The 23978-nt window shown below is 41.2% G+C and overlaps 1 protein-coding gene and 1 long non-coding RNA gene across 2 annotated transcripts in view; both read right to left on the minus strand.

The window, feature by feature from the left end:
- Positions 1–6443: 6443 nt before the first annotated feature.
- Positions 6444–23978, minus strand: part of SALL1 (spalt like transcription factor 1) — a 41577-nt gene continuing 24042 nt past the window's right edge. Inside the window, exon 3 of the mRNA XM_089540170.1 lies at positions 6444–6943. Within this exon, the coding sequence (XP_089396296.1) occupies positions 6923–6943 (21 nt within the window). The 3' untranslated portion in view covers positions 6444–6922. The remainder of the gene's footprint in view (positions 6944–23978) is intronic.
- LOC149305743 (uncharacterized) lies at positions 8343–13450 on the minus strand. Its single transcript, XR_016282475.1, has 3 exons — positions 13400–13450; positions 8847–9021; positions 8343–8688 (listed from the first exon to the last, which is right to left on the minus strand). It is a non-coding gene; the product is annotated as an uncharacterized LOC149305743 (long non-coding RNA).

The following is a 23978-nucleotide window of genomic DNA, read 5'->3' on the forward strand; positions in this document are numbered from 1 at the left end:
ATCAACCTTATATTTTTACAAATGAATGCCTGTTCAAACTAAAAATATGACGGGCTACTGCCAAAGCAAAGATGGGAAGGTTCCGCAAAAAGGAGGGGGAAGCGGAGGAAAGGCTTAGATTATTAGAAACCCTGCCTCTCCACCTCAAAATGTGGCTTACCGTTTTCCCCCCTTCTTCTATCCTTTGATACACAGCTCTGTACCCCACCCTGTTTCCACTGAAACAGTGGTTGCCAAACTTTCTCTCCCTTCAAGGAGCTGTTTCCACATTTGCTCACTAGCCAAGGAACTTCTGGGTGTCTGTCCTATTATATATTAGGAGAGAAACCCCCCAGTTCCTTGTTCGTCTCTGTCCTTTCTTTTTCCATATTTGAAAAAGGGGAATTTAGAAAAATACTAGTTGTGCAGGTAAGCAGGAATTGGAAGTATGTGCATGAGAATGGCAAACAAACAAATGAAGATCTTTCTTCTTTATCCTATATTTTAAAAAGGTGGTCCAAGACGAAGAAATTAAATACCCCCAGTGGCAAGAATGGTCATTAAAAGGGGGGGGGGGTGACAATAATAAAGAAAGGAAAAAAGAGAAGCTCAGCAGACTTGGAAATCTATAGGGCAGGAATTAAATGCTATAATCAGATTGTTTGTGTAGTCATTTACCATCTCATTTTCTTGCTGCGCAAGCAGAGGGACGACTCGAGACAGGCCATCTCAGAGAGTAACAAAGTGCGCCAATAACGAACATGGGATTAAAGGAATATTGATAGCCCATGACAAGCGGCTTCCTGAGAAATGTCTCTTGGTCAAACAGCAGCAATCATTAAATATATGAGGGTCAGTCAATTTAATCTGCTCTTTTTATATGGATTGATTAGTTTAGCAAAAATAACAGCGCTTGGAGACAATTAATGCTTTGCCTCCTGGAGGTTTTCAGCAGAAGGAGAGACACTGGCTTCTTCTTGTTTGTTTGTTTTCGTTTGAAGGGAAGGGCATAAGTACACGGCTTTCAAACTTGCAGGGAAGTTTTTCTTTTACTTGTTGGCCTAGGGGCAAATGGCAAAATTCTTAGGCAATGCAAGGAATCTGGGAGCATATTTTGAGGCACAAGGTTTACACAAGTTGGTGGATGGGAGGAAAGGCTGGTGGGATGAATCCCTCCTCTCTCTGTATTCCATGGGACTTAGGGGATGTGCACATAAAGGCCAACCTGGGGTGGAGTCAGGGTGTGGCATCCACATGACGCATGCCCTGACTCTGCCCCCAGGGCGACGTGATGCCATGCATCACTCCACACACCATGCGGCATCACAGTGCTCCTCTGGCACTGAGTCCACACTGCCACTGCTTTTTGCGGCTCCTTTTTGTGCCCTGGAAAAGCCAGATTCAGGCCGCGGCATGCGGTTGCCATGGTCCTGATCCTAAGGTGAACCTATCTGAGGGTTCTCTTGGCAAGAATTGTTCAGAGGGAGTTTGCCTTTGGCTTCCCCTGAGGCTGAGAGAGTATGACTTGTCCAAGGTCACCCAGTGGGTTTCTATGGCTGAGCTGGGATTCAAACCCTGGTCTCCAGAGTCCTTGTCCAGTGCTGAAACTACAAGACCATATTGGCTCTCCTACTGCTTAATTAATTGAGTGCAAACTATTTTTGCATTTGGAACTCAGGTTGCAGAGACTGAAGCACGCTGAGGACAAAGGAGGAAAATGGAAGGAGATAAGAGAAACTGGGACATTTTAAAAGTAGCTGATAAAGTAAAGTGACTAAGGATTAAACAGGACTCCCCCAGCCAAAATGAGACAATTGGAGGTTATGAGTATATTGTCTTGATCAATATCCGTTTGTGCATTGTGGATGCTGAACGAAAGAATTTTAGGTGAAATTTTTGTTCAGTTTGCTTTTTGACATAAATTTCTCAACATTTTCAGCCCCCCCTCCACAAATACGTACAATAGAAAGTTGAGTTTAAATGTGGCAGAAAGAGGAAATTATTGATCTGAATGTGGGAGAAAGCAAAACATAGAGATCCATCAAATCCAGGCTTGTATCCTATAGTTTAGTACCAACCTATTGGGTGAGCTTAGGCAAGTCTCATGCTCTCAGCCTCAGCAAAGGCAAGCCTCTGAACAAAGCTTGTTTGCATTAGGGTCATCATAAGTCAGAAATGATTTGCAGGCACACAACAACAAGAATAGAACCATGGAATCAATTGCTAAATGATGAGTCAACAAACAGGTAAATCCCACTGGTTCTCTGTATCTGCTCTATGTGGGACAATTGAAAAGATTCAGGCCCTTGAGTGCTTAGCTCTGCTGGGAGTTCCCCATGAATACAACCAAGTTTGTGCTGCTGAAATAGAGTTACCAACTCTTGTCAATTCCAGGTTTCTCATCTTAAACAGTTGGGTGGCCAGTAGGTATAATGTGGTCCTCTGAGAACAGAGAAACCTAATGAAGAGGACCGAACATTTAATGAAGAAATGAGAAATCTCATCATAAATAGTGTAATAAATAAACTATTTCATTGCAGGAGAAAGTAAAACTGACAGAGTTTTCAGATCTTTTCATGAGATAGTCTTTTGGCTAAATCCATCTTTATTTTTCTTAATGTTCGTGTGGGCTGTGGGAACTATAAATTCACCAGACTATAGAAAAAACAGTGATGTGGGTCATGCTACAGTTTTGTGCAGAACAATATAATCCTTGCCTAGTTTATACTGATGTGATGCAAACTGACAGGGTAGGAAGTACGATATGTTAATTCTCACCCTCCGTGTTGCTGTCAATGCAAATTAAGTGTGAATTAATAAACTGTAATTCTCCTTCTGGAAAGAAAGCTTCCTTAAGATTATCACATTTAATTATGAAATATTATTCTTTGGAAAATATTTATCCACATTAATGAGAAGCTGATGTTCATAAATTGAAGTGCTGAATAATTCTTCTCTCTTTTCCACTCCTTCGTAATTGGATCTCAGTATATTCACAAGAGTTGGAGACTGTTTGGATTGAGATTAACCATTTTGCTCCTGTGGATGCTAAAGGAAATCAGGTTCAAAAGACAGCCAGCGTGGTTTAGTGGTATGAAAATTGGACTAGGATTCTGGGAGACTGTGGTTGCATCTGCACTGCAGATATAGTCCAGTCTGATGCCGCTTTAACTGCCATGGCTCAATGCTATGAAATTTGGGGAAGTGTAGTTTTTTGAGACATCTAGCCTTCTCTGTTGTTGAGCTCTGATGCCACAACAAAGTACAATTCTCAAAATACCATAGCAATGAGCCATGACATTTAGAGTGGTGTCAAACTGGATCATTGCTGCAATGCAGATGCAGCTTGTGCTTCAAATCCTCGCCCAGCCATAGAAACCCTTTGGGTGATCTTGGACAAATCACACCCACTAGTGTAAGAGGAAAGTAATGTCACTCCTCATCTGAATGCATTTTGCCTAGAAAACCTTAAAATAGGGTCATAGGTTGGAGGCACATAACAGTAAAAGCAACAACTGTTAAACAAAATCAGAGGTTCATGAGATGCAGCTACACATCTAATCTAAACTATCTCACAAGATTATTGTTGAGGTTTAAGGGAGGTACACCCTTTTAAAGATTGGTTAAATTGCCTCTTTAATCCCTATGTATTGCCCTATATAGTATTAATGGCTGGCACTTTGGAATTTTCTCTTTTGTCCACTTTGGTTTTAAGTCCACTCTGGCTTTTAGTCTGAGTTATAAAGGCACTACCCAAGGTCTGAGTGTTGGTCTATGACTCTGGAGACCAGGGTTTGATTCCCTGCTTAGCCATTAGATCCACTGGGTGTCCTTGCGCAAGTCACACTCTCTCAGTCTTAGGGAAAGCAGTAGCAAACCTCTTCTGAAAAATCTTGCCAAGAAACCACCATCAGAACAACTTGAAGGCATGCAACAACAACAACCACCCAAGATGCTGGATGCACTTGGAGGATGCCACACTGTCAAATGAATCACCAGCTGTTCCTGTCTTTTTGAGTCTCAGTGTCTCTTTACACTCACAGTTTTCACTTGGTGCAAATTTACACACCCATTATAAATTCTTTAGTCAAGAGGAGAAACACTCATCCACCCTACTGAGCATGTATGTTGACTGTCTGCCATTTGACTGCTGCATTTCATTGCAAATTCTCCAAGTGTCACTTAAAGTGGAAGACCAAAAGCTCAGTCCAATGTGAGGAGCCATTCACACTACCATATACCCCAAACTTTAGACTGGATTAAAAGTGGGTTGTTCCCACTGGCACCGGGGTTTGCACACCTGGAGTGGGGGTTTTTACACCCATTCTGGGGCAAATCCCCCTCAGTGTGGGTTTTCCAGAATCAGGGTTTTCCCCATTTCTTTTTGGAAAACCTAGGGTCAGGCCAATGTGAACTTGGCCCCAGCTATGATCGGGTCATTTAGGGGGAGGGTAAAGGTCAGAGTGTGGGCAATGGGTGGAACATGCCTCCCCTCTCGAACCTGTCGCTTTGCAAGCGGCCTTGTTTTAAAAAATATGTTTGTGATAGATTATGCCAATGCTTGTGCTACATATAATTGATGTGTGAATGCTTGTACGACATATCTGCTACATATGTGTAGGGAAGGCAATAGGATCGGAGAGATGGCATGGGGGGGATAATCTGTAATGACCCGAAGGTACACAACACATACACAAACACATGCACACACACCTAGAGGTTTTTAAATTTGACAAGAGAACATTGCTGCTATTTTTTTTTAAAGGAGGGGGAAAAGCACCCCTGGTTGGCAAATGGCTGCATGCCACGTCACCATTGACAACAGTGGAAGTGAATATGGAAATCATTTGATTGACAACAAGAAGGCTTGAAATGTGGAACATTGTTCTGGACAGATTCAGTATTGGGTTTACTGGATCTGCCTGAATCTACCCCGGTTAAAAGCGTCAGTGTGAAAGGGGCCTGAGTCAACAAGTCCCTTCTGCCTTCCTTATGGACACAGCTCCAAAAAGTAGCCCTGCAGGCTGAAGATTGTTCTTTGGGAAACAGGGCATGTTGATGCCTTGTCTGGAACATGGAAATAAAACTTTCTAGTGCTGCAACATTTTGCCCCCTGATAGGAATGGAAAGGATATCTGAAAATATTTGAAGCGTTGTCGTATGTATTTGAACACAAGCTCTGATGAGGAGCCTGGCAAGAATTGCCACAGTTCAGGACTTATGCTGAACAAATTTGCACATAGATTTTGTGTGTGGGTGCAGAATACAATATTTTCTGTATGGAATATATTTCTGCACAGAGATCTTATTTACTGTGCTGAAGAGGCTGTTGTCTCCTCCAAAGCAAAAAGAAAAACCCATGTGCAAATTTTGTGCAGTTTAAGTCTCCAAGTATAGCATTTCCTGCCCGAAATTTCCAGTGAATTTTTCACACAGAAATAGTTTTTCCTTGCAAAAAAAACAACAAAAAAAAACTGTTTTCTGCTCAAAAAAGATTGTGTGTAAATTGTGCCCAGAACACATCCTGAATTGCAAATAGTCTTCAAACAGACTATACAGTTTCTGAAGACTTTCTTGCAGTAGGATAAAATCGCTAAAATTACTCATCACTTCTTTCCAGAGTAAAATTAGTAAAGATTTACATCTCTGCACCATGATCCAATTTTTATGCTCATACTACTGATGCTGCTATTGAGAAGATCAAATTATACAGTTCATATTGTGGTAGTTCTATTAAGATAACAAAAAAGGGAGAGAGAAAAAAAATATCTGTGTTAGTTTTGAAAACCAAATGAAAGTTTCTTTGTCAGAAGAAGGTTCTTATAAGACATGCAGAGGAAAAGGGGAGAAAATGACATAGTTGGAGCCACATGTTTATGGGTTGTCTTCAAAAAGGATATGAGAAAGAATATTTTTACGCTCTCAATTCAGGTATCTCAGCCACCAACCTCAATGGGCTTGTCAGGAACAAGGAAAACCATAAAAACAGAGTGATAAAAGTTGTTTTTCCAATTTGGAAATATAAAGAACCTCTCTGAAACCCCAAACCTGACTCTACTTGAAGTATGACTCACAGGGTATCTTTCTTTCTTTCTTTCTTTCTTTCTTTCTTTCTTTCTTTCTTTCTTTCGTCTTTCTTTAAAAATTATTTACGTACATTCAAAAGGGATCTCAGTTTCATACAATAAAGTTCCAGTATAACAAAAACAGGAAAATAAAAACATGAAAGGAGGAAAAAGTAACCGTATTAATCGTACGTTTCTATAAAAGCTGACCAAATGTCTAAACAGAAGTCCATTTGTAAATTTTGTCATTCTTTTAACTGTTGCAAGTGTTGTTTGATCTTCTATCCATTGGATCACAGGTGGAGAAAAATAATCTTTCCAGTAATGAAGCATCAATTTTTTTACAAGTCAACGGAGTTAAAAACAACAACACAACACTTTCATTGGCCATTTGTTAATTTAATGTCCCTGAATATCAAGGAAATTTCCAAAACCAAATTTGTGTGATTACTTCCTTCCAAATTGTAGCTACTATGGGACAACTCCAAAACATATGTGTCAAGGGAGGATTAACAGTATTGCATCCCCAACAATTTGCTAGTTTAGAAAACCCTTTTGGATGAAAGCAATGATTTGCTTGGGTACTCAGGGGATCAAAGTTCTAGTCCTCATTGAATCATGAAATTTACTAGCTGATCTTGGGCCAGTCCTATACGCATACTCTCTCTAGTACAGACAGACCTACCTAACAGGGTTATTGTGTAATTGAGTTGGGAGAGAGAGAGTGCCATGCATGCTGCTTTGAACAACTTGGAACAAATGCACAACAGAAATGTAGCTAATGTAGTTCATTTCTTCGCCTCCTCCTTTTTCTGTTGTCATCACTGATATCAAAGCAACAGCCAAAGAAAGTAAACTTATATCGAGGCCACCTGCAGTCAAGCTGTTCCAGGGCACACCTGTTGAGAGACAGAAAGAGAGAGAAAACTTTCTAAAAGGGTCAAAAGATCGTTTTGATTGCAACTCCCAGTTCTACATAACAAATGATGTCTGGTGGGAATATCAAGGGGCTTCCATGCAAAAGAGAAAGAAGGGAGAGGAAAAGAAAGATTTTGTTAGCAATCAAGTAATACAATCTCAGCAGTGACATTAAAACATACTGGTTCCTCAACTTGTCTGAAACAGATTGTAGGCACTTAAGTTACCAGGTATCATGTGTTGGGCTGGAGTGGAGAAAGAGAAACAATTGCTCTCAAAAAAAATTTGTGAAAGTCCCCCCCCCCCAAAAAAAGGGTCAATTGTTTCTCTTTAAAGGGGAGAAAACGCAAAGTGCTTTCTTTCCAAAATTTATCTGTGCCCATAAACATAAAACAAAATCTTGTTCCAGCTGAAGTGGGCACTGGAAACACTAGTCCGCAGTTTGCCCAAACTCTATTTTACAAATCAGCTTCAGATCCTGATTTGAAAACGATGGCTTGGTAAAGTTTAGATGACAAATCTAACTTTCACTTTGCAAAGTGTAGTTTTTCATTGTGTGTCTGAAGCAGATCTTGGAAAACTTACTTTTGTGGACTAGAATTCCCAGACTGCCTTGGCCAGCATGGCACCAAGTTCAGGACTAGATACTAGATCATTCATTTTAAAAAAGATACAAATGCTTAAAATCATATTCAATGAACTCTCATTTTATTCATTTCATTTTAGGCATTAAAAGATCACCAGGAAAGTATCCTTTGATGATTTTGGTAGGTCAGTGATAAATGCAACTTTTTGCACATAAAAGATCTCCAGTGGAATCCCTGGTGCTTCTAAGTCTTTCTCTGAAACACTTCTCTCTGAAACCCTGTTTCAGCCACTGCCTTCTCAAGGGCTGTGAAACAAGTGGCCCTCCAGATGGTTTTGAACTACCATTCCCATCATCCCTCAGCTATGGCCAGGCTAGTTGAGGTAGATGGGAATTAGAGTCCTCTCAATATATACCAGGGCTGTGAAACAAGTGGCCCTCCAGATGGTTTTGAACTACCATTTCCATCATCCCTCAGCTATGGCCAGGCTAGTTGAGGTAGATGGGAATTAGAGTCCTCTCAATATATACCAGGGCTGTGGAACAAGTAGCCCCCCAGATGGTTTTGAACTACCCCTCCCATCATCCCGCAATGGCCAGGCTGGCTGATGGGAATTAGAATCCAATGACATGGACTATTGGCCCATTCATTTGTTCTTAGGTTACCTGTGCAAGCTAGCTAATTCGTTAAATCATGAGAGAGAGAAAAGAAAGGAAATTCTAATTAATTAAATTTCAGCAATTGCAATTTATATTCTCTTTCTGTTATAGAAATTAGAAGATAATATTCAAGAAGCAGCAGCCAGTTCAGGGCAGGTGAGAGTGTGGGTCAGCCACAAATATTTAAACCTTCCCCTTCTGTTTCCTGTGCGCCTGGCCACCAAATAAAACACAAATCTCCAAAGCCGAAGAGTCCTTCCTTAAGTTAATAAAATGTGTCAGCTTCCATAATGGCTGATGCGACGAAAGTCCACAGGTGTACCCATTTTGCTCTTTGCGGCTCGGGAAGCCATGCGGCGGCTTTATAATAGAAAGCCCCTCCGTGTGGGTTACGACGGCCCTCCTCCTTTCCCCATCAATTCACATCAAGCTTTATTAGTCCTCCTCTGCCACCTCCATGCTGCTTCCTCGTCCTGCTTCCTGCAGAAGAAAACAGTGACATTTTACGGCACGGCAGGTGTTGTTGTGTGTGGTCAAAGGGGGGCAGAAACAGGGCCTGCTCTTGTCACCCCCTCCTGCACTTTGATCTCAACTCACAAAAATAAAACAAAATAAAACTGGCCTGAGTTAATGCTCACCACTTTGCAGTCCATCTTCTGTGGATGCCTTCTGAGTTTTGTTCCTGTTTTTAAAACTAAGTGGATGGAAAGGCTGTGAGGGAATGGGCGATCCATAACATTTATTTCAACGATGGCTCCAAATCTCTTTAAACATCATAAGAACACGGCTCATTAAACAGCAACAGCCCCGAAACTGCATTATAAAACCACAAAAACAAAAAATCAATACATCTGCTGGGAAAGGAGGTAATGAAATATATCAGATTGGCGGAAGGAAGAGGGCAGGTTGTATGAATCATAGGAATATTCACGCGGATCTCACTTCTCTTTCCAGTATTTAAACCTTAACAGGCTCAGGGAGGTTTGCAGCTTGAACAGGTACAACGGCATAGAAGCCAAGCAAAGAATTCCCCCACATGCAACATTTAACTTTCTTCTATAAATAATATCAGCAGGAGCATGGCGGGGGGAGAACTGAGGGCTCCGTCGAAGGAGATCAATTCAACACATATTTGCTATCCGAGATTTAGCTGCTGTGTTACTTCAAAGTCGAATCAATATGCTGGTCCATAAGAGCCCAGTGGAAAGCGACAACATCACGGTGATAGCTCGCCGTAGGTTTATTACTGGACTAAAAGCATGTCTCCATTTCTAGTCTGAAATCAAGATTAATATCAGGAGCCAGCAATTCAGACAGTATTTCATCAGTGGCATTTTCCCTCTATTTTCTTTTTTAAACACAAGAAAAGATTTCAATACTCCCCCCTCCTGCTCCTCACCCCTCTGTCTACATTTCTGTCATACTGACCATGGTGAGGGGGGTATAGATTAATTCTCAAAGCCCTTGGTATCTGCTAGGGCAGTGATGGTGAACCTTTTACAGACTGAGTGCCCAAACTGCAACCCAGATCCCACTTATTTGTTGCAAAGTGCCACGTCCCTCTGGCTTTCTAGTAATAAACTCTGGCAAATTCTGTGCTGGAGTGACAGCATGTGTGCCCACAGAAAGGGATCTGAGTGCCGCCTCTGGCACGCGTGCCATAGGATCGCCATCACTGTGCTCGGGTTTTGTTACAGGATGCGCAATGGGTACCAACATCCGTGGATGCTCAAGTTCCACAAAATGCAATGGCATAGTAAAATGGTGTCCCATGTATACAATGGTAAAATTAAAGTTTGCATTTTGGAATTCATATTTGTTCTGAATACTTTCAAGCTGTGGATGGTTGAATCCATGAATAAAGAACCAGTGGATACAGAGGGTTCACTGTACAGTCGGCCCTTCTTATACACTGATTTTTTATACACGGATTTAAGCATACACGGTTTGAAAATGTTCCAAAAAAATATAAATTTACCTTGATGTTCCATTTTTTATTAGGGACACCATTTTGCTATGTCATTATACTTAATGGGACTTGAGCATACACGGATTTTGTTATACACGGGGGATCTTGGAACCAAACCCCAGCGTATAACAAGAATCCACTGTATTTCTAATTTTTCTCCACTGAAAGAGCCAGAAGGACAGAGATTGTTCCTGGGGAGGGTGAGAGATTGAAATCTTTGCCTGGGACTTTAAAAAAAGGTTTCTAAGAGTGTATCCATGCTGCAAAATTATAGCAATAAGATACCACTTCAACTAATATGGCTCCATCCTGTGGAATTCTCGGATTTGTATTTTGGGGGTAGGTATTATAGAGAGATTCCACATTTTTCTCCAGACTTCAGATGCCATTGGATGCAACTGTGGCAGGTAAAGTGGAATCAGAAACCTCACATTGAGTATTGTGGATATGCCACAAGTCGTATTCTAGACAGCCAGAATGGTGCAGTGGTTTGACTTGGACTCTGGTAGAACCAAGGTCTGATTCGCCCCTCAGTCATGGAAAGCTACTGGATAACCATGGGCAAATCACACACTCTGAGACTTAGATGAAGGCAATGGCAAACCTCCCCTGGATCAGCCTTGCCAAGGAAGTTCTACAAAAAGTCAGAGTTGACTTACAGGCAGCTGACACCCACAAAGCTGTATTCTAGGATATTGCTCACCCCTCACTGCCTCTGTGGATGTCTGATAGGGCTTATGAGCCAATAGGTGACATCAAGCCATCGAGATGTTGATCATCACAACCAGACCTACCATTAGACACAGCAAGGCTGCTTCCTTGAGTGACAAATGGTAGGAGGTGGCAGTGAGGCTTTGGAGGAAACAGAAAGCAATGTGCCATCTCCGGTGGAAGTAAAATTCATGGGCCAGTCTACTTGACTTATACATATTGAATGGGAGAAGACACCATCTTCTTTTGTGCCTTGGTTAGCATAGTATAGGGCTACTCCAACTCACAGCATTTCAGGACTATTTCAGGACTGCAGAGTTAATGGAGTTTGACCCCACCTTAACTGCCATGGCTCAGTGCAATGGAATTCTGCAATTTGTAGTTTTGTAACCTATTTAGCCTTCTCTGGAAGAGAGATCTGGTGCCACAACAAACTACAAATCCCAGGGTCCCATAGGATGGAGTCAAAACAGTTAAAGCTGTGTCAAGTTGAATTAATTCTACAATGTGGCAGCAGGCCTAGTAGCTTGCTTCATTTTAAGATTTTAAATATGTTGTTGTTGTTGTTGTTGTTGTTGTGTGCCTTCAAATCATTTTCAATTTATGGCGATACTAAGACGAACTTGTCATGGGGTTTTCTTGGCAAAATTTGTTCAGAGAAGGTTTGCCATTGCCTTCAGAAATGTTTTTTTTGAATAGGGCATTGAAATAAGAACCAAAAGACCATCGTAGTAGACAGTATCAAATTTAATCAGATCCAGCATTCATTTCCCCCCAAATGGCTCAGCAGCTCCCTCCATCAAGGACCCTTAGAAGCAGAACACCCAAGCTTTCTCCTGTTTATCCAAGCCCATTGTACTTAGAAGTAGACTGCTTCTGAATATGGAGGTTCCATTTAACTCTCATTGATAACACTACAGTTAGATGACCCCAAAAAGTGGTATAAAGTCAAGAGAGTTTCTGTGCATTACTGATAAAACTATTAAACAAACAAACAAGGTAACTCCCCATACATAAAAGGGGAGGGGAAACCCACCTCCCATCATATCCCTTGATGCCAGTAACTGTTTTATTCTGCAGCCCAGTTGCTTTTAAAAGCTTTCAGGTAACAGGACCTCCCTCCCCCCCCCCCCCGCCAATGCTTTCTGCCTTTATTTTATCCATTTGACAAACGCTGATTGATTTATCCCTCTGTTTAAATGCCTTCGAAGGCTCCATGGCCTGTTTTGTTTGCTTTCTTCTTTGCGCTCTGGCTTTTATTGATGGTGCCAGCACGAATATGTACAGCTCCAGGGAGAGAAGGTTGGGTTAATTACTGCTTTGACAAACCCAACAGAGAGAGCAGAGCCCATTGTTGTGCATAGGTCACCCAGGAATAGTGCTTGGTCCCCACGCTGTGGGTGAAATTCTGGCATGCTTTCTCAAAGGGCAAAACCCTCTGTCCTGGTTTGGAGACAGGAAGAATTCTACCTCTCCCTTCTTTAAAGAAAACAAACACCAAACAGAATTTTCACACAGAACAAACAAGAGAAGTGAAATTTTGGGATCATAAGGTCTAGAAGCTTCAGTTCTGTTTTAGATGTGCATGCATGTTCCGTGTTTTGTTCCTATCTTTTCCATGTCCACTTTCTCTTTCTCTCCTCATTATTTATACATAGACCCTTATCATTCACTGGGATTTGGCTCCAGGACCCCCTCGATACCAAAATCCATGGATGCTCAAGTCCCATTAAATACAATGGCATAATGAAATAGTGTCCCTTACAAAATAATGCTCTCTCTCTCTCTCTTCCTATATATACCTCTATATCTATCTATCTATCTATCTATCTATCTATCTATCTATCTATCTATCTATCTTTTCAATCCATGAATAAGGCATCTGTGGATATGGAGGGCTGACTGTATCCTACTTTCCCCCCCAGTTTTGGACTCAAGGAGTCTTACAATAGCTAAAACAGATACAACTAAAACAATTGCATCATCATCATCATCATCGCCATCGCCATCGTTGTTGTGTGCTTTTAAGTCCTTTCCAATTTATGGCAACCCTAAGGCAAACTTTTCACAGGGTTTTCTTGGCAAGATTTGTTCAGAGGAGGTTTGCCATTGCCTTCCCTTGAGGCTGAGAGCAAGTGACCTGTCCAAGGTAACCCAGTAGGTTTCATAACTGAATGGGAAATTAAACCCTGGTCACCAGAGTTATAGTCCAACACTCAAACCATTATACTATGCTGGTTCTCTGGCACATGGTTACTTCATTTTAAGTTTCCCAATATGTTCAGGGAAGCATAAACGATCCTTCTACCTTCCCGTTTCCCCCTAAGAACAACATCCCTAGGAGGGAGGTTAAGTCAAAGGAAATGTCTGGATCTGGAAACCAATTAAAATCTAAAAGGATTCTGAATGTGGAACCCCCAGATTTGGAGATTGTGCAAGAAGTCAACACTTAAAAATGTGATTCTATGGAAAGAAGATACTTCCAAGCACATTTCTGCCCAAAGTACAAACCAGATTTTGACAGTCTTCAAATGATTCCAATCCATGGTAGATCTAGCCTACATCCAACTGGCTTCTACCCCATCAGCTGCTCATGAAACTTTCCACTGTGCTGAAAACAATCCAGGGAGGGGGGGGGGGGAACAAATTCAGATCAGAACATGATATGTACAGGTATCAAAAGCATGAGCCAATGCACAACAGAGCCTGAAGATATTTCATGACCTTCTACATTCTTCTTGTTTTGTGTGTGTCTCTGTGTTTTGTTTTTTGCCCTTCTCACAGATGTTTCTCAGCAGTGGCACCTGATCTCAACAGCCCCACGTGAAGCTGCAGGCTCTTTGTTTAAGCTCAGCTGGCATCCTGTGCCTGCACTTCCAAGAATTTTAATAAGGGCAAGATTGTTTCTTTTTCAAAAAAAGAAATGCATTGGAACACATGAGCTGCACAGAATTACTGTAGGAGCAAACCAGTGATCACCGTTGCTGGTCTGGGCATACCAATACGGTGATCTGGTCTGCTGTATCTTGGCTTAATCTGCCTCACAGGGTTAGAAGGAATTTTTAAAAACACACATTCCTATATTTATAACACACACAAACACACACACACATATGATGTGTGTATATGGCCTGGAACTATGGTATACTAAATGAATCAATAGGCTTTACCACTTCATCATTCAACTATTGTTCAGTTTAAGTTTAGACTGCCGACAGAATCCAGATCTGTGCATATCATATAAAAGACATAGCAAGAGGTTTGTTTTTGCCTTCCTCTGAGGCTGAGAGAGTGTGACCTGCTGGGTTTCCATGGCTGAGAGGAATTTGAACCCTGGTACCTTGGAGTGCAAGTGCAACACTCAAATTGCAAAACTGGCTCAAAATTGGAACCCTTGGTCTCCCTGAAAAGGGGAATCTGGCATAAGAGTTGAATGCTCCAGTCATTGCTATCATTTCCAGAGCTTGGAAAGTTACTTCTTAAAAGAAATTGCATTGTATTTAACTTACCTTCTCACTTAAGCAGGGACTTCACTTTGTTCCTGTCACTAATTATAGCACACAAAAAGTAATTCATTCTTATTACAATATGTTAAAAAGTAATTCGTTCTACAACTAATTGCAATCATCATGAACTTTTAATTGCTTGGGAGGGAGGAACCTTAGGACTGATAAAAGAATGACATAAACCATGACTAATTTTTGTCAAAAATACCTCTTTAAAAATGCCTTTAAGAAATAACTTTCAAAAGTAATTAGAAGCCATTTACTAATTATACCAGTAAAGAAATTTCACCCATGATGTGCCTAGGTAACTATTTGTGACTCTTTACTTTTAACTCTGGTCCTTTCCTTTCAAAAGCTCCAGTGCTGGTTGAATGAAAATGAGGGCTGCAACTGCACTGCAGAAATAATCCAGTCTGATACCACTTTAACTGCCACAGCAATATCCTATGAATTCCTGGAATTTGTTGTTTGTTGTGGCACCAGACAGAGAAGGCTAGATAGCTCACAAAACTACAAATCCCAGAATGCCATAGCACTGAGCGGTGACAGTTAATGTGGAGTCTAGTTTGAAGATTTCTGCAGCCCAGAACATTTAGCACAGAGACGGATGATGCCTCAGAGCCATGAGTGGGTAGTGAGAGAAGTTATTTATATAAGCAAATCTTTTTCTCATGTTCAAACTAAACAGAGCTTCCAGTGCTTTGGAATTTTTCACTTTGTCTGCAGCTGAGTTGATTCCAAGCTTAACAGAAGGCGAAGGTAGAAGAAGGACCTGACACCCATTCTGCACAATTGTAGCACTATGATTCCACTTTAACTGCCATGGCAACAGTCTATGGCACTCCAGGATTCATAGTTTAGAGAGGGGTATTGAGAATTCTCAGCCAGAGACCTCTAGCACCCTAGTAAACTATAAATCTCAGGATTACACAGGATACAACCATAGCAGTTAAAGTGGAATCATAACACTTTATGATTGTAAAGTATAAAAGATCCTCAATCAAGCTTGCACCTTTATGCACAGCCTTTTTGCCCACCCTTGATTTCTGCAGTATGAAGAAAATCCTTAGTGCTTGCTATTGGCTGCACATTATGGGCTGTTAAAGAAACATGCAGAGATCACTGCAGTGGCCTTTTGAAAAACTGGCACCCTTTTGATCCAGGAACAATTACATTTCTTTTCAGGCAAGCCATGCATAGACTTTAAACAAGGAGGCCGGGGGAGGACTTATTCTTCAAATCTGCTACAGTTAAACACCTCTGCAATTTACCAGAATGAAAATGACTTGGGAACTTGGTTCTGATCAGAAATTCCTTGGCTCAGCACTATCTGGCAAACTGTATCTTCCCATATGAGCTTGCCTGGACCCCAAAATCCTCACCACCTTCACTTATGCAATCGGTGAATATTTCAGCCAGAGCCTTTTTGATGGCTGCCTCTAGACTCTGGAACTCCCTTCCCAGGGAAGCCAGAATGGCTGCCTCCTTGCTGTTCTTCTAAGAGCAGAATGTTTCTTCTTTTAAAAATGGACTTTAAGAGCATGCTGTATTGCATGGTGTAGAGGTTTGAGTGTTGAACTACAACTCTGGCGATCAGGGTTTGACTCCCCCCTCAGCTCAAAAACCCACTGGTCAACTTGAGGCAGGTCACACTCTCTCAGCCTCAGAGGAAGGCAATGGCAAACCCCTTCTGATTGAACTAGCCCAGAAAACCTTATGATGGACTCATAGAACCATAGACTTGGATGAGACTTTAAGGGCCATCCAGTCCAATTCCCTCCCATGCAGGGACTCACAATCAAAGCATCCCCAAGAGATGGCCATCTAGCCTTTGGTTAGGTTTGCTTTAGGATCACCACAAGTAAAAAATGACTTGAAGGCACACAACAACAACAGCAACAACATATCATTTCAAACTCAACTGTTTTAATTTCTTTTCAAGCCTTTTATGTGTACATTTTAAGTTGTTTAAATATTGTGAATAGTTTAATTCCATTTTTGTTATTGAGTGCCTTCAAAGTTGTTTCAAACTTATGTTGACCCTAAAGTGAACCTATCACAGGGTATTCTGAGGCTGAGAGTATATGACTAACCCATGGTCACCTAGTGGATTTCCATGGTCAGGTGGGAATTTGAATCCTGGACTCCAGAGCCATAGTCCAACGTTCCCTTTTGGTCCATTTCCATGTCTCATTTTTAGCTTTATTGCTTTTGTTTTAAATTATAAATTCCCTTTAGTCCCAACTTTGTGGAAAAGTAGGTTGATGATGATGATGATGATGATGATCATCATCATCATCATCATCATCACCTTTATCCTACATGCTCATTTTAAAGCTTCAGGTCCTTCCCATCCTAGTGATGTGATTTTTGAATGTTGATACATTTGTCAGAAAATCGCCTGGCATAAAATTTTCCCCCATTCTCACTGGCCAAATTCAAAAGGTACAGCTATTCATTGTACCCACATGTCAAAGACCAAGCCTCTCGGTAAAAAGAAGAAACTTAAATTTAGCTATAATATGATTGAAAATACAGAGGTTCCAAGCCAGACTTAAAGCACTCAGAGCCCTAGGCTGGATAAGGAAAGCTTTGCTTTCTTATGTTCATTTAAAATACATAAATACATCAGTCATATCCATTCCATTCTAAATATGAAGATTTTTGATGAATTTGGGGAAATTCTTATAAAAGATGAATAGACACAGTCCTTCATGCTAGCATTACATCAAAATTGTGCAGATCATCCAGAGGGGGGGGGGGGGGGGGCGAGAGAAGGAAGGAAGGAAGGAAGGAAGGAAGGAAGGAAGGAAGGAAGGACAATCCCAAAGGAGAGTTGCAAATCAAAGACCTTCTGATAACTCAGAAAAATTGAGCCAAACTACATGGGAAAGAAAGGCAAAACTAAACTCATATTTGGTCCACTAAATACCCTCTTCTAGAAATGTATTCCCTGAGTCAGTCACAGGGCTTGTCTTCACTTGGCAGAAAACTCCCTGGAGTATTCTGGTCCCAAATTTCCTCTGAATTCCCCTATCTGCTCTCTTTTGCTGCAGAATTTTGGATCTGATTATCGAACAACAAGCATCTTCCTTCCCATGTGGTCCCTGTTCATTGCCTGGCATCACTGCTGTGATCAGAATGAGATGCCCAGCCATGTTATCAATGCTGGGCACCTTGTTCTGAATTCAGAGTGACTTGTGTCCTCAGTGCCAGCACCGGGTGGCTTGCAGGGACTACGGGTGAAGGCAGCCACCATTGTCACTGCAAAGAAAGCTGAAAACCCATAGCAAAAGATGAGTTATTTAAATGCTGGTTAGGCAGAGGAAGAACAGATTCAGACTTAGGTGTCATAAAGACAATCCAGACCCAATTCTAGGTTTTGGCCCTGCAGCATATAAACAGGACACAGTGAGTTCTTTGACAACAGTGTGTGTGTGTGTGGGGGGGCGAATTTGGGGAATTGTCTATGTAGACAAGCCCACAGGTGTAGGTCTATGGCAACAGTTTGCCTTTCCAAAAGAGTCAGACAACCAGTCAGACAATAAGGAGCTTATCCCATTAAAAAATAAACCAGTTTACCTTTTCTGCCTTGAATTCAGGATCCAGGATGCCCCTGGAAGTTATCATACCTAAATTTCCATCTATCTAGAGGGGATGCTGCCACCTGGATGCAACCCAGGTCAAAGCCTCACTCAGCCAGTACTTTTTCGAAGTCAGGGAGCTTCTGACTTCAAAAATTGGCCAGCTCAGTGAGGCTTCGACCCGGAATTCATCCGGACGATGGCATCCCGACTAGATAGGTGGCAATTTAGGTATGATAATATGTGGGGGCATCCTGGATCCTGAATTCAAGATGGAAGAGGTAAGACGGCTTATTTGTTAATGGGATAAGATCCTTACTGTGTTGACTGGAGATGATGGAAGCTGCAACACATCCCGAGGAAGCCTTATATCAATCAATGTTAATACCAATTTTGGAATTGGAAGCATCTAAGCAGGTGTGTCTGCAGGCTGTATCACAACCTGTTAGTGCAAATCTTTAGTTATTGGGGGGAAAGCATTTTGATTCTAATCAGCTGGTAATCTGATTCATAATTGTGGAAAAGACAATTCAATCCAGATTTTCATAGGAGGTTTTAAAAAAAGATGTTCTGTTTTCCATTCCGTTTTCAGTATTCAGTAATTGTTTCCATACCAGGAGCTTTAAAACTAAACACACACACACACTTTAGCATGGAAGACAATCCCAAACACACTATTGCCAAACCATGACAGTCGGAGAATTTATCCCAAGTGTTGTTTTTTTAAAATCCTTTCTGTGACAAGTGTTTTCTCTTAGTTGGCTCAGTTGACAGTCTTTAACAGCCAGATTTGCAAATCGGAGAGCCAAGAACTCTTCAGCACCATTAACACCTGTTAAAATATCCGACCCTTCACATTTCACTTCACACTTTCACAGGTATTGTAAAATGTAGAACAATGCATGCAGACATTTTTAAAAGATAAAAAGTACAATGGGTTCTTGGTATCCACTAAGGTTTGGTTCCAGGACCCCCTGCAGATATCAAAATATGTGGCTGTTTGTCCCATTATATACATGGCATAGTAAAATGGTTTCCCTTATATAAAATGGCAAAATCGAAGTTTGCTTTGGGGGTTTTCTAAAAAATATTTCAAAGCCATGGCTGGTTGAATTAATGGATGCAGAATGTAGGGATACAGAAGGCCAACTGTAAATGACTGGATGCCAAATAGATATATTTGTTGGTGTGTGCCTTCAAGTCATTTCCAACTTATGACCACCCTATCATGAGGTTTTCTTGGCAAGAAGTATTCAGAAGGGGGTTGCTTTAGCTTTCTTCTGAAGCTGAGAAAGTGTGACCAAAGCGGATTTCAATGTCTGAGTAGGGATTTGAACCCTAGTCACCAGAGTAATAGTCCAATGTTCACCATGGTGAACATTGGACCATGGTGATGTTCTCTCTCTCTCTCATTTTATACATACATAGACATACACATACATAAACACAGCAAGAACATTTCTAACCACCTGCTGAACAATATTAACATTAATACTGTATTTGGTGTGTGTATTTGGAAAGCAGACAGTCAGCAACAGGAGCTAAAATGGTTCTCTGTAGGTTTTCATCAAATTACTGCATAACAAAGCCACTGTACCATATTGTCATCCAAAAATGGGGATGTTTCACAGTGCTATTTATCATATCCCAAGTACAAAACATCCTGGCTTCTGTTCCTGGCATCTTCAGGAATAGGTGACAAGAAATATTTCTGTCCCAGACCCCAGAGAACCATTGCCAGCCAGGACCAAAATGGATGTCAAGTTAATGTCAGGGTTGTTCCCAAAATATTTTGCTGCTTGAGAGGAAGGACAAGATTGTTCCCCATCCTTGGTCCATTATTAGACTGACAATTGAATCTTACTTCAGCAATGCTAGTCAGGTCCTTTGCAATAACCAGGGGAAGTAGACTAGTGTAGGGGGTGAAGTATACATAACAGTCTTTGAAAAAATGGAGTATTTGGGGTTGAGTTTAGGAGGAAAAACTGGGGCGAACGGGGCCTACTGCCAGTGAAAACCAGGAGCTGAGGACTATGTAAGTCACATTCACTCAGCCACAGAAAAAGGCAAAGGCAAACCCCCACTGGATACATCTTGCCAAGAAGACCCTGTGATTGTTTCGCCTTCATGCCAGAAAATGCTTCAAGGCACACAGCAACAACCATGCTGACTCTCAGTCTTCTCTCCTCCAAGCAAAGAAAGGTAAATTGCTCCTCTTTAGACCCTACACTCAGGCTGTTATGGCTTCCCATGGCTACTGTTTTTCCTAATGCATTACAAGCATTGTGCCACATTCATTTCTTTATCAGTGATATTTATATACTCTGCTTTCCTTCCAATTAGCAGCAGTGTCTATGGCTCTCCTCCTCCCTGTTTTTATCTTTAGCACGCCTTTATATGGTAGAACAGGCTGAGAAAGACAGGAAGGGAGAAGCCTGTCCCAGATCATCTAGCAAATTTTAACCCAAATTAAACCCCTGGATTAGAACTCAGATCTTCCAAGTCTCAATCCAACACTCTCATTGCTACACTTGTCTGGTTCTCAGAGAAGAATAAATCAGAAAACAACTTCCTGTGACACAGAGCTAGGCTGAAAACAGATGGAGAAGAAGAATATGATCTTTGTCTTATAGAAGATGGCTATGTATCTATGTAGCAGATTAAGATGACAAACTGGGCAATAGCCATGGACAAGAGCTTCAAACCAAGGCTCAATCAGGTGTTGTGTCCTCTTTTTGGGTGATTCATAAATGGCAACTTTGCTACAAAATGCACTAAGAAACACACACCAAACATCCATCATCACACAGCACCATGTCTGACTCTGCTACTATTGTCCCTTGCAGCTCATAATATGGACAGAGGAGGGATGCCAAGTGTATTTGTACTACATAGTTACAGCTGCCTGATACCACTTTAACCACCATGGCTCCATCCTAAGGCATGATCCACAAACCTAGGATTTGTAGTTTGGTGAAGTATTTTACATCCATTGACAGAGAGCTCTAGTTTGCTTCCTTGCATTACAGTGGTAAAATTCCAACCACTTCACCAAAGTACAAATCCCCAAAATCCATTGCATAGTGCCATGGTAAAGGCCTGAGACAGACGGGCCAAAAGGGGTGTGGTGGCGGCGATACTAGGGTTCCAGACCATGCAGCAACCGCACGGTCCAGAACCCTAGTATGTAGTGGCGGCGGCCTGATGGCAGTGTCCCATCCACACAGGCACTGCCATCTTGACGTAAGGGACGCACAGCCTCAGCACATCAGCCAATGGCGCACTTCTGACGTAACCCGGGCGCAGCTAAAAACGGGTTCTTTTTACTCCAGAGGGATGCCGCATCATTTAGCTGTTGCAGCGTCCCTCCGGAGGGAAATAGGATGACCCTTTAGGGTGGTCTGTCCTGGGCCAAAGTTACCTAAAACTGCTGTACTGTAGATCCACTCAGTATCAGTTACATGGGAAAAACTTATATTACTTGACATTTATGACATATATATTATATTGCTTGACATTTATGACATTTAATACCTAGATATTTATCTGCCAGGTTTTTTGTTCATTTGTTTTTTGTGGCATCGCCATGTTAAATACACTCATAGCCTCCCCCCCCCCCCCAAAATAGTACAGATGCAAAATGAAACATTCACAATCAGCAGCAAACACTCTGAAGCCTCACCCTTCTCCAATAATTCTCCCCTACATCCAGCTTTCAAAACAACCCTAACAAAAAATGTTGGAACTAGAGCATTGCATTAAAAAAACAAAAAACCTCACATCGATGTGCACATCTTGGCCAAGACTCTGATGAGTGTGTACAACTTCATACAAAAACTGCATTAAGGAGCATGGGACCTCAACCAGGAAATAAAGAACATTTGGCATCTCCAACTCTTAAGATGGAAGAGAAAGAATCCCACATTACTTAGCAGATCTTCCTTTTAACAACGTATCTCCTGAAATCTTAACCATGTTGGCTCAGAAGCAAGTCCTACTGAGTCCAATTGGACTTATGTACATGCACATGTTGAGCAGCAGCCTTATCCCACCTAAAGAGGTGTGTTGGACTTTAGACCAAAGACCTATCTAGTCCCATATTCTGTTCCCACAGTAGCCAATTCAGTTACCTTTGGGATACTCACAACAGGACATGACCTACAATTGCATCTTTATGCAACTGATGTACCAAGTCAGACAGCCTCAGATATTTGGGAGTTTTTATTTTGCAAAAAAAAAAAAAAAAAGTGCCAAAAACAGATTTTGTGCAAAAACAACACTTTGCACAATCTGCAAATTTTGGGTAGAAATGAATGTTTCACAGGAGTCTCCAGCTGAGAAAAAAGAACTCACTATGGTTGCCAGTTTTCTCAGCTGAGTGTCTAGAAATGTCAGGAAAACCTGCCACATTGAGGGCAAAAAATTTACACAAAATTTACCCTGCTAGTAGCCATGACAACAACTTCCATTATCCCCAGCAAGCCAGCAGACAACAGTTGTAGAGTAGCAGCTTCTAGTATCTCCAGACCAGATCAATGATCGCTACAAGACAGTAAGCAGCAATTCACATGCAGTACTCAGAACTGAAGCCCCTATCTGCTCCGCTGATAGGATGCTCTCAATTTGAGAAGGGGGATAGTATATGTTTGAAAGGCACATAAGAATGATGGTTCTTTAATTATGCAGATTGTCTTGCACCAAACTTTTTCATATCATATATTAAGGAATTCATTATCTTAAAAAGCATTTCATTTGCTGAAAAAAGAGAAAATAGTTTTAGTCTTTCCCCAAAAGTTCATCTTTTCCTTATGGATATTTTTTTAAAAGTCCTTGAAAATCAAACAAAGAGACCACATTTTCTTCTCTTGGGTTGTTACCTCATTATACATGGCAATAACACCTTGACTAAACCCAGTTAGTCCCAATTAGTAAATCCATTGAATCAATGGTACTTACATAAATATGGACTTTGAAAAAAATTCTTATCAATTAAATTGATGAACAACAATTAGATTTAGTTTATATTCTCTTTTACATCTAGAAACTGTGTGGTGTTGTTTTTTAAAAAAGAAGAAACAAACAATGACAACAACAACAACAACAATGAAAATGGCAGTAATGCCATTGGCACATTGTACCAAAGTATGCAGGTGCCACCTAACTGTGGGCTCTGACGCATCTGTTGAAGACCATTGCTCTGGAACAGCTTTCACACTCTCTGTAGCTTTCAGACATTTTTGGATGACAACTCCTATTATCCATAAGTATCACCCATGCTGTCTAGGTCTGATGGGAGTTGTACTCCAAAATGTTTGAAGGAGACCAGATTGGAGAAGGCCATTCTGCCCTATCCTTCTATGCACATCTATGCATTTTCACAACTGTTGGTTAATCCTAATTTGAGTAAACCAATGTATGAAGTGCTGAGTGGTAAATCAACTTAATAAGTAAATCCAATTGATTAATGGGTCTTCTGCTCTAGTCAGGAGTGACAATAGAACTTGGGCTTCATCCATAGCATCCTCATCTTCTTAACTGGAACATCCAACCCAAAGACCACTGACCCTTTCTCTTTGCTGGCTGCTTGCTTCTAGATATGAGCTACAAGCAAAATATAAAGCTAGAATGCTTAGGCAGCAATGATGAATTCCACTTCTGTTATTCACTCCTCAGAGGCAGTGATCCTCCAGCTGAGACCCCTTGAGCTCTTGTCCTTTGGCTCACACCCTTCAGCTCATGCGTCTTGGAAGCCAGCTTCCCAAATAAATATACGAATCAAGGGAGGGGCAGAACAAATTCAGTCGCTGCCTTCAGGTGGGAACCAACTGCCCCATTTCGCCAACCCATTTCCTGAAGCACACACACACAAAAATCCAATTTTGTCTGTTGAAAAAAAATGTATTTGATTACTCGCGTAAAATTACAGTATCTCTGCTGTTAGTAAGTATTAAACGTTAAAAGAAACTCAACCTATTTCCTTTCAGCTTTCCAAGAAAGTGC

Source organism: Sceloporus occidentalis, unplaced genomic scaffold (assembly GCF_023333645.1).
Source record: "Sceloporus occidentalis isolate IW3139 unplaced genomic scaffold, rSceOcc1.0.p SCAF_10, whole genome shotgun sequence".
In the NCBI taxonomy this organism is placed as follows: Eukaryota; Metazoa; Chordata; class Lepidosauria; order Squamata; family Phrynosomatidae; genus Sceloporus; species Sceloporus occidentalis.